The sequence below is a fragment of the Panulirus ornatus genome, chromosome 22 (genome assembly GCF_036320965.1).
Source record: "Panulirus ornatus isolate Po-2019 chromosome 22, ASM3632096v1, whole genome shotgun sequence".
Taxonomy (NCBI): Eukaryota; Metazoa; Arthropoda; class Malacostraca; order Decapoda; family Palinuridae; genus Panulirus; species Panulirus ornatus.
The window spans coordinates 1,130,881-1,143,195 of NC_092245.1; the positions used below are offsets into that span (position 1 = coordinate 1,130,881).

At 39.4% G+C, this 12,315-nt stretch overlaps 1 protein-coding gene across 1 annotated transcript in view; it reads left to right on the forward strand.

The window, feature by feature from the left end:
- Nucleotides 1-12,315, forward strand: part of LOC139756468 (ras-like GTP-binding protein RhoL) — a 203,156-nt gene that overhangs the window by 175,774 nt on the left and 15,067 nt on the right. The window contains exons 3-4 of the mRNA XM_071675921.1: nt 4,041-4,187; nt 10,943-11,063. Coding sequence (XP_071532022.1) covers nt 4,041-4,187; nt 10,943-11,063 — 268 coding nt within the window. The remainder of the gene's footprint in view (nt 1-4,040; nt 4,188-10,942; nt 11,064-12,315) is intronic.

Below are 12,315 nucleotides of genomic sequence, written 5' to 3' on the forward strand. Positions count from 1 at the left end.
ATTTGATAACTTTATTGTTGATAAAATTTGTAAAATGATAAGTTTATGAACGCTCGTTGTCTGTCTTGGACACTCGCATGTTTACCAAATGGCGTCCTAGTTTCGTCTCTTCGATGTATGTCAACTGACTTATATTCCTCTCTTGTGTCTTCCCAGATGATGTGATTATTACACGAAAGTGCACTTATATATATATATATATATATATATATATATATATATATATATATATATATATATATATATATATATATATATATATATATATATATATATATATATATATATATATATATATATATATATTTTTTTTTTTCTTTCATACTATTCGCCATTTCCCGCATTAGCGAGGTAGCGTTAAGAACAGAGGACTGGGCCTTTGAGGGACTATCCTCACCTGGCCCCCTTCTCTGTTCCTTCTTTTGGAAAATAAAAAAAAAAATGAGAGGGGAGGATTTCCAGCCCCCCGTTCCCTTCCCTTTTAGTCGCCTTCTACGACACACAGGGAATACGTGGGAAGTGTTCTTTCTCCCCTATCCCCTTTCCTTCATTTTATTATTTCAAGCATTCAGTTTCATAAAGACATGATTTCAAACAATCATGGAACATAAACCTAATTCTATTCCTCAGTAATTAATGTTTCAGACCTCATAATTGTACTTTGCCAAAGTTAATATCACTTACTTAAAGCTAATCTATGTAACAAATGTAATTATGACCATCTTTAACATACTATTCCAAAGCTTCCCAATTTTCATTCCTATTTTCAAGCTACTTTCACATTAGAATACTAAACCTAATGTACCTCAATGCAGTCAGAAGGTGGCTGAACTTCTGGACTTGATAACAATGCATGAAATTTTTAACTGCGTATTTGACCCCCTGTAGAGAAACCAGTCTAGATATTCTTATTTACTGGTGTTGAAACATCAGTAGAAGTATGGGTGTTACTGGGATAATCTAGGCCACTTTCAGTGTTTGCTGGCTAATTCAAATTGGATGGACTTGTTTCGTCATTTCAAACCAGTATTTTGTTTTCAGCACAATGAATAAACCTAGTCAAAAACATAATGAATTACGTTTCACTCCTATGTCTTTTGAGTAAGTGTAAAACATACAAATCAGCAGAACCACAAAGTTTCAGTACGTTATTCTTGACATTTCTAATACTCTTAGAGCATAAATGCGTACACAGGAAGAGCCGATTAAAGGGTGGTAAAGTTACAAGTAACAGAAAAAGCACTGATACAGCTGTGCATACTGTTATTAATGCCAGCCAAATCCACAGGAAGATAAAAACTTTTTTTATACAATTCATCAATGTGAGATGACATCTCATATCATCTTCTCGAGCATTGTTGACTAAGACAGAAGTATCATATATATATATATATATATATATATATATATATATATATATATATATATATATATATATATATATATATATATATATATATTAGCGGGGGGCTGGAAATCCTCCCCTCTCGTTTTTTTTTAATTTTCCAAAAGGAGGAACAGAGGGGGGCCAGGTGAGGATATTCCACAAAGGCCCAGTCCTCTGTTCCTAACGCTACCTCGTTAACACGGGAAATGGCGAATAGTTTAAAAGAAAAAAGAAAAATATATATATATATATATATATATATATATATATATATATATATATATATATATATATATATATATTTATTTATTTATTTATTTATTTATTTTGCTTTGTCGCGGTCTCTCGCGTTTGCGAGGTAGCGCAAGGAAACAGACGAAAGAAATGGCCCAACCCACCCCCATACACAATGTATACACACACACGTCCACACACGCAAATATATACATCTCAATGTACACATATATACACATACACAGACACATACATATATACCCATGCACACAATTCACACTGTCTGCCCCCATTCACTCCCATCGCCACCTCGCCACATATGGAATACCTTCCCCCTCCCCCCTCATGTGTGCGGGGTAGCACTAGGAAAAGACAACAAAGGCCCCATTCGTTCACAGTCAGTCTCTAGCTGCCACGTAATAATGCCCGAAACCACAGCTCCCTTTCCATATCCAGGCCCCACACAACTTTCCATGGTTTATCCCAGACGCTTCACATGCCCTGATTCAATCCACTGACAGCACGTCAACCCCGGTATACCACATCGATCCAATTCACTCTATTCCTTGCCCTCCTTTCACCCTCCTGCATGTTCAGGCCCCGATCACACAAAATCTTTTTCACTCCATCTTTCCACCTCCAATTTGGTCTCCCACTTCTCCTCGTTCCCTCCACCTCCGACACATATATCCTCTTGGTCAATCTTTCCTCACTCATTCTCTCCATGTGCCCAAACCATTTCAAAACACCCTCTTCTGCTCTTTCAACCACGTTCTTTTTATTTCCACACATTTCTCTTACCCTTACATTACTTACTCAATCAAACCACCTCACACCACACATTGTCCTCAAACATCTCATTTCCAGCACATCCACCCTCCTGCGCACAGCTCTATCCATAGCCCACGCCTCGCAACCATACAACATTGTTGGAACCACTATTCCTTCAAACATACCCATTTTTGCTTTCCGAGATAATGTTCTCGACTTCCACACATTCTTCAAGGCTCCCAGGATTTTCGCCCCCTCCCCCACCCTATGATTCACTTCCGCTTCCATGGTTCCATCCGCTGCCAGATCCACTCCCAGATATCTAAAACACTTCACTTCCTCCAGTTTTTCTCCATTCAAACTTACCTCCCAATTGACTTGACCCTCAACCCTACTGTACCTAATAACCTTGCTCTTATTCACATTTACTCTTAACTTTCTTCTTTCACACACTTTACCAAACTCAGTCACCAGCTTCTGCAGTTTCTCACATGAATCAGCCACCAGCGCTGTATCATCAGCGAACAACAACTGACTCACTTCCCAAGCTCTCTCATCCACAACAGACTTCATACTTGCCCCTCTTTCCAAAACTCTTGCATTCACCTCCCTAACAACCCCATCCATAAACAAATTAAACAACCATGGAGACATCACACACCCCTGCCGCAAACCTACATTCACTGAGAACCAATCACTTTCCTCTCTTCCTACACGTACACATGCCTTACATCGTGTACGTATGTATATATATATATATATATATATATATATATATATATATATATATATATATATATATATATATATATATATATATATATATATATATATATATATATATATATATATATATATATATATATATATATATATATATATATATATATATATGTATATATATATATATATATATATATATATATATATATATAAATTCCTTTTAATCCACGGGAAATGAATACGATAAGTTCCAAAGAGCACTTTCGTGTAACGATCACATCATCAAGGGAGATACAAGAACAGAATATGATTTTCAGTTGATACACAACAAAGACGTAGCTAGGACGCCATTTGGTAAACAAGTGACTACCCGAATGTAGGTCCGGTTGTCACTTGTTTACCAAATGGCGTTCTAGCTATGTCTCTTTCTTGTGTATCAACTGACTGATGTATTTCGTTCTTGTATCTCCCATGATGATATGATTATTACGAGAAAGTACACTTGGGAACTTATCATGTTTCATTTCCCCGAGGGTCAGAAGGAATTTATGCTATCACGCGTTCAGTTGTGTGTGTGTGTGTGAGAGAGAGAGAGAGAGAGAGAGAGAGAGAGAGAGAGAGAGAGAGAGAGAGAGAGAGAGAGAGAGAGAGAGAGAGAGAGAGCATTTATGATATGACCCTGACTGGGGCATTCAGTTGCCCGTGCCGTCACGAGTAGCACATAGAAATAAAGTCATGTACATAGATATTCACAGAGAACACATTCCCACTGCAACACTACCAAGTCAAATCCCCTTTTCCCTACGCTTACTGTATTGTGTTGCAACTCACAAAATCATTTCAGCCTTCTTATGTTAGTAACAAGATGTATCATTTTGTCGAAGACCATATAACTTTACGTATCTAACTTGCCTTTGTTTCTCAGGGCGTATTCAGTCAAGAATACATCCCCACTGTGTTCGATAATCATGCTGGAGTCATACGAGTGGATGACCAGGACTTCAACTACACCCTTTGGGACACAGCCGGTCAAGAGGCCTTCGACAGGTGCCGCATTCTCTCTTACAGTCAGGTAAGTTGAGTCTGAAGTTCAGCATTGCTTCTTACAATCAGGTAAATTGCGTCAGGTTCAGCCTTTCTCTCTTACAGTCAGGTAAGTTGAGTCTGAAGTTCAGCATTGCCTCTTACAGTCAGGTAAGTTGCGTCTGAAGTTCAGCATTCTCTCTTACAGTCAGGTAAGTTGCGTCTGAAGTTCAGCATTGCCTCTTACAGTCAGGTAAGTTGCGTCTGAAGTTCAGCATTGCCTCTTACAGTCAGGTAAGTTGCGTCAGGTTCAGCATTCTCTCTTACAGTCAGGTAAATTGCGTCTGAAGTTCAGCATTGCTTCTTACAGTCAGGTAAGTTGCGTCAGGTTCAGCATTCTCTCTTACAGTCAGGTAAGTTGAGTCTGAAGTTCAGCATTGCTTCTTACAATCAGGTAAATTGCGTCAGGTTCAGCCTTTCTCTCTTACAGTCAGGTAAGTTGCGTCTGAAGTTCAGCACTCCCTCTTACAGTCAGGTAAGTTGCGTCTAAAGTTCAGCATTGCCTCTTACAGTCAGGTAAGTTACGTCAGGTTCAGCCATTCTCTCTTACAGTCAGGTAAGTTGCATATCACAATGCAATTTACTGGGGTTGAACACATTCGAATATTTGGCACCTTTTCTCAAAGCTCCAATTTCTATGAAGGTTTGACACTCGTTATCAAATATGTTGAACCCTTTAGTCACCCTGCAACCATGGTAGGAGGCAGACGTGCTTGAGTCTGCTTTGATACCTCGATTGTCTGGATTGGATCTTATACCTTAAGGTTGTATTTCTTTCACTGTGTTATTGCTACATTTCAATCAGCAATTTTCTTGTTGTCATTCAAGGTGTTTGTTTATTTCATTTTCATATTGTATTGCTGGAAAGAGATATGATATAGCACGTCATTAAAAAGGGAAAAGATTCCTTTGGCTCAAGTGAGCTGAGGAAACACATTATGAGCAGAGGAAACATGAGACACGACCTGAAGCTTGAGGAAAGAGGTCAGTTCTTGTTCTTTCTTTGTGTATTTTTACAACCTCTTTTGCAACAGAAATATTGTCTTGTGTTAAGTATTTAAGAATTTACGTTTCATACAGTGCTGCTAAAAAGTGATTTACATTAAGACAGGAATAAAAATACGCCTTCGGTTAACTTAATCCGTAGGGACGCCGTCGCTTTCCAGGGTACTTATTACTGATGGTTCAGTTACATATGATTCCCAGATGGCAAAGGTCCGGATGAAAAATTAAACAAGAGTACGCGTTCCGTTATTTTTTTCTCAAGCTAATGCGGGCTCCTCTAATAACTAGAAAAAGTATATTGAGTTAATTCAAGAGATGATCTTATGAAATAGTACCAATTACAGACGCACAGTAAAACATAACCGTCTTAAAGAATTTATATTTCTTATGAGCAAGTCACATTACAGTAGAGGGTCGAGGCTTGGGTCCGCACCAGAGCTCACTACAGACCGGGTCCGGTCTGCAGTCCGACCGTTTACCCCTCCCTCACATGAAGCAGGCAGGATGTGACTGCCTGAAGTGTAAGGAAAATTATCGGTAAAAACACTCGAACTTATGGTTCATATCGTTACTCACCCTTATCTTCTCTAGATGCAAAATTCGGTTTTATCATATCATCAGGTGGTAGGTCTGCAGTGCGAAGATTGGCGTCCAGTTTTGTGAATAATCTTATGACTCTTTTCATCAATTAGTTGGTTTATCTTCACCACACGGATCCTGGAGGAGAACCCTTACTGTAGATCCTTGTATAATTACTCAGACACACAAGATAAATGCGGAAGTTTTCGAAATCAGTCGTCTGGGTGCATCAGGAAATGAGCTGGAGACATGGGGAAGCAGTGCTGTAGATGTTGAGAACACACAAGTCATATTCTTCTCTCAGTCAGTAAAACTGACCCTTCGAGGTAGTACAGCGAGGTGCTGAGTCCTTAAACGTATACATCTGCACCCAATGAAATATCAGTTTTATGCTCTGGATGACTTTGAGGAAAACGAACACAAGGCAGACTAGCTGAGGACTCAATCAAGGCGAGAGGGGACTCAATCACCTCAATCACTGGAGGAGTTCTGTGCCAGGAATCCTTCACGTCGTCAAGGGTTTTGCTCTCCAGGTGCCAAGACAGACGATGTCACTGACGATGTAGGGAAGATCCGTGGGGGTGCTAGTGAGGATACAATCTTTATTTCTCTTTCAAGCACCAGCGACGTATTGAATGAGGGATCGGAGGAGCTGCTGGAAAGATATTACCAGTTTGTTTGGCGTTTCCGAACCAAACCTCATAACATAATGGTTTCAGGAGAACTGCCTGAATTGGTACCTTCAGCAAGGCGTTCAGTCTCAATGCTGGATTAGTTAACCTTTGTTTCCAAGACTGAGATGAATGCGTGAACTTATGACAGCATTTTTGTATGCAGCTTGATATGTTTATGCTGGACAGACCATACCTAAACGAACTGGGAGCTGCGTGTCTTAGCAGGCTACTCAGGGAGTTTACATATGCGTTTCGGTTAAGAAAAAAAAAAGAAAGTCGCAGCCACTTATGTATGAGCATATCTTATGCTAATGCAGCGAGTATACGTAGCCAAATCTCTGAGTTAGAGACAACTACCCAGAAGAAAACCATGATAAGCTTAGTATTTCTAAACGTTGGTTAGATGCTCGAAATAGCGATTTCCTGCCAAATATACAATATGAATGTAGTACATGCTATTCATCAGGGATTGAGGAGATTAGGTAGACTGTGGTATCTTGGTCTTTGTTAAAGCCTTCTGTAATCCTATGCTGAAAAATGCTATAGCTAATAAGATCGACTTCATTTCTTTTTTTAATTAAAGACAGCCTTTGTAAGGAAAGAGCTGCAGGGATCTTTTTAAAGGCCACCAGCACATACACAAATTTGTGATGAACATGATTCCATCATAGTGAGAGATTTCAAGAAATTGTTATCAATGTCAAGGGAATCCCTTTCTGTATCTCTAGGAGAAATGAGGGTCCCATTAATTATGTCTGAAGTCGAAGGAATGTTTGGTATAAATGCTGACTGACAAATTACTTTTGAAATAACATTCAGCACTCCATGTAATGCTTGTTAACATGAAAATCCGCAAATTTTATTGATATTTGCTTTACCCATGACAAGCAGGTCTGAGAATGTATCGTTAGGGAAAACGATATGGACGTAACTTCGAAAATATTCAGTAAGACTTTCAAAGTCGGAGAGGGAACATATGTGTAAATGCACACTAGACGGTCTTTTCCGAAATGAGTCCAAAATGGTGGAGGGATGAAAGAAAGACATGCCTGTTGTATGAGAAATTAGAGCATAAGAAACTCAGAGACCAAGCACAGGCACGATTAAAGAGATTATGTAAATTTGTTCAGAAAAACCAATGGATATCAGGGTGAAAGTCGATGAAGCAGATTTTTGTTGAAAACAGCTAAAGAAGCCCCAACGAGTTATTAGAATATCTTATAAGAAAGAGAATCATTATCATGTCAATATTTCCACTGATTACTGAACTCGGTGACCTAGTTTAAGATAAGAATGCCATAGCAGATACTTCTAAACGATTATTTTGTAAATACATCTACGACTAAAGACATGACCCATATCCCGAATATAATTCCATTATCAGAAAAGAAAAGCTCTCTGAAACATATTAAAACTAAGTATACCATCAGCAGTGGATGAAATGATTGTATATATATATACATACAAGGTAAGTTATATCCAAGGACATTAAAAGAGATCATGAAGCACTTGATTGCCTTCTTCAGTAATTCACTTGATGTGAGAAAAGTTCCAGAAAAATGGAACTTTGACAGAGATGTGCAAAAAAGGATAAGAAGTCACTCTCTGAAAATTAGTGCACAATTATCCGGCCGTCTTTATGGGTTAAACGTATGGAAACAATTGTTAGTAAACGTTTGGTATTCAATTCCATAACATTAGTAAACATTCTCATCATAGTTTGTAACGAAATCGCACATGACTGATGATATTGCTTTATCCGTCTTATGCTATGATTAACATGTGTGATGAAAGTAAAGCAGCTGATATCATCTGTTTAGATATTTAGAAAACATTCGAAAGTTCCTCATCAAAGATTAAAAGCAAAAGTTGTCACATAGTATAGATGGGGTTGTAGTTCGTTGGTCTGAAAACTAGTCACTAGCCATAAACAAAAGGTTGTGATTGATGTCTAAGCCTCAAAATGGCTAAACCTGACAAGGGTTGTACCTCAGGGTTCAATTTTGATAATAATTTTATATGTAATGTACGTTAATGATATTGATGATAGGTTGTATTGTAAGATATCGATATTTTCTGACGATTATAAGTTGGCAAATAGATCTACAACGGAAATTGAACGTCTGCAGCTTGAAACAGACACATACAAACCCACTCCCAAATAATAGATTTCTCGTTTGAAAGGAAAGATAATGAGTATCACAACAAAGGATTATTCAGTAAGACTTAAGTTCAATTCTATTTGAGAAAAATTCTTGGAGTGAAAGAAAGAAACCTAAAGAGAATTCCACACCTTCGTCTATGAGGAGAGAAGGTCAATCTTCGAGTAACTGTCCTCCACACAAAAATTGTGAGAAGCAGCAGCAAAACACGTCATAGGAACCGGAGATTAGTTATAGAATTTGGGACTCAGGCAGCAAGCATACGAGAGAAATGGACAGATATTTACCTCTAGAGTAGAGAGAGGAAAGCGAAGTTACGACAAATGGAAAACAGGTAGTGACAATCAAAGAGTTAAGAAAGCTGAAAGCTCTGATTCCAACATAGTTAACAAAGAGTTGAATGAAAGGGTACCCTACGCATGTGAGCAGTGCTATATTTTGGGGTTAATTAGTCTCCTGTAGATAAGGAATAGTCACTCGCAAGAGAAATAACTGCTGTGCTAATACAATAGCCTTATCTTTTGCACATATGTTGTGGTGTTCAATGGGTGAGGCTTCATAGGAGAGGATATAGTTAAATGTAACATTTTATATCATTGTAAGGGTTAACATGTGGTGTTTTGTAAATTCAAGGTGGGAACTAAATGAGATTTAGAAATAGGGAAAACTCCGCTCTTTGCACCGTTGAACTCGATCAGGTCACTGCTTCCCAGTCCTGCAAAGTTACACAAGCCCGAATATAGAGAAGACATATAATCTGTGTGAGGAAAAGTGCATGTATCAGAGTCAGAAGGCAAGGGGGAAGGGAGTTGAAGTATATACAGTGTAGTTGTCAACGTCAGGAAGAACAGGGTTGGGTGTAGAAGAGAGATCATTCATGAAGAGAAGCAAGTAGGTACAGTCAGACCCCACATGTTTGTCATTTCCCTTATTCTCATTTTACAACACAATCGTACCATGTTCGAAACGTAATGATTTCAAATCCAAATAGAACAAGCTGTATTATGGCAAGTGACAGGAATAGCGTCGCTGATGGCTCCACTTATTTCTATATAAGGAAAGCAAGGCTACCAGGGTGAGAGGTATGTTCGCAATTTTCTCGAGAGTTTGTGGTAATGTTCGACATCGATGGGGTACACGATAGAGGAAGAACCCTGAAGGACATCACTGCTGATAGGGTAAGTGGCAGACGTCGTTTCCCCACCGACTGTAACAGCAGAACGACCGGAAATATAACTATGCAATGGTGAATAGGAAGATCACAGGAAAACCAAAGATGGAGGTTAATGAGGCAAAGATTTGTGACATAGTCGATCGAGTGATTTACAGATATCAAGGGCCACATCAAATGATCCATTAAGATCCCTTAAGAGAGGAAGGCAGGAGATGGATCACACTGGAGAGAAAAATTACTACTTAGTGTCACACTGTGAGAGCCGTATTGGTGATCTGAAAGAAGGGACTGGTGTCCTCAGTGCTTATGAAACCTGAAGTTAAAGAGAGTTTCGATGACTATGGAGGGAGCAAAATTTAGAGCAATGGGGCGATAGTAAGAAGCTTCAAAACGATCTTCTTACTTAAGGACGAATCTCAGAGAAGAAGTGAAAGTCTAGATTTAGAGTTAGCAGATAATACAATGTTGGAATGAGCAACTTCACATACGGAGACTTCGCTAGAGACATATCAGGTGGGAAAAGAGGAGGAAGGCTCCTCATTCTTATCAATTAATTCTCATTTATCTACGCACAGGTAGTACTAACCTACTGAATCTACGGGCCACCTAAACTAACATGCAGAAATCTTTAAAGAATGTATCGTGGATTATGGCTCTATCTTTTACAAATAGACGGAAAACAGTTTAACTCTTCCCTCAGTGCAGGACATGGAGTTTGTGCGTGTATCTATATATTCATGTCTGTTTGTGTGATAAATGTTGCTGTATGTCAGCAACATTCATCACACGTATTTTCAGATTCAGGGGATAAAGTGTCCGGTGTAAATCATCGAAAGTTCTGTGGGGCCTGATTGTGGATTGGGAGCTGTGGTTTCGGTGCAGTACACATGACAGCTCAAGAATGAATGCGAGCGGATGTAACCTTTCTTCATCTGTTCCTAGCGGTACCTCGCTAACGCGGCTAACGGCGATCAGATGTGAAAGAAAGAGAGAAAGGTTTTCAGATTTAGCGCATTTGACTTTATTGCATCGCAAAGGCTAATCCAATGTGTGATATCCCAAGTTGTTTTCATATAAAGTCATGCAATGATCTAATTTCTCCCTTGTTTGACAAGTTTTCAGTACGTTCTTTTTCTTTCTTCTTCCACAGACGAGCGTCTTCCTGGTGTGCTTCAGTGTGGTGAGTCGGAACTCATTCGCCAACGTCAAAACGATGTGGATGCCCGAGATCATACGCGAGTGTGGCCAGAATACACCCGCAGTTCTTGTCGGTGAGACCTACCATCCCATTTTCTCCTGAACTTTACTCCACCAGACTTTTTCTTTCTCGCACGTAATTGTTTTTCATCTTTTTCATAATTCATCAAGCTCCCGTGGCCATTATCGGCGCATAGTCTCCTGTAAAAGAAAGTTTACAGCACAGCGGCCCAAAAACAGAGGATTGTCGGGTACACCTCGCCATAGAAGACCAAAACACGATCATTTTTGTCTCTGAAAGACCAATGTTACGGAGCTGAGGAAATGATGGTTGTGGTGGTTCATGTGTACGGCAGGATTAATCGCGTGATGTGCGCTACTCTATCAGTAGCGGTGGATCACGAAGAGCTGGGTAGTTCCAGGCTAGCAAAGGATGCCTAGGACGTAGAGAAGATTGTGTCAGTGCTCTCGTTTGACCTTGAAACTGTGCCTAAGGCACTGATCAATACTGCGACGAGGCAGATTGCCACACAAGGTGTGGAGGATTAGCATACAGCAAAGCAAGGGACTAATTGACTAAAGATGGCTAGTTCTGCAGAACGTCTTATACAGAGCAGCAAAAGTGATGGCTTCTGGGATGCTCAGGAAGAAAAAAGCTGCAAACACAAATATTTACAGATATGCAAAAAATTAGTACCATCAGAAAAAGTTTGATATGTTGTTCAGAGATTCTCTTTAGCTGATAACTCTCAGTACTGGGAGCACTTGACATTGATCTCAGGTTGCATAAACTTTCTGTGGTAAGTAACCCCTGCATTGCTTAATGGTGTTGGGCTCAAGAGAAAAACGAAAAAAGTCAGGTCCATGAGGAAGATATTAACCTTATCATGACTCAGACAGGAGAGAGGACACGGTATGAATCCCTGATAAGATGGCAATGATCAATCACAGAATGAATCTATTTCCATAACCATCGATGATCCGTCAGAATTTATCTTGAAGATGATTCTGAGATTCTTACAGAACATGACAATGAATACTGATGTCATTTAGGTCTTGATTGACAGATGACAGACAAGATTCAATAAAGGAGACGGTGTGTCAACAACCAGGTGCGGGTGACTTTATACCAAGTCATCAAGTATGTTGTACGCGTGAAGTGATTCAGCTATCGATCATTTCTGAAAGGTTCTGCCTGGAAAGCCACTCTGGCTGTATTTCTAAGAGACGCCAACGTCCCCAAGGCACAAGCACGACTCAAAGATGAACCAGTGAATAGTTCATGCAGGAGAGAATGTTAAGCTGTTGAAGGACACTGAGAGGAGG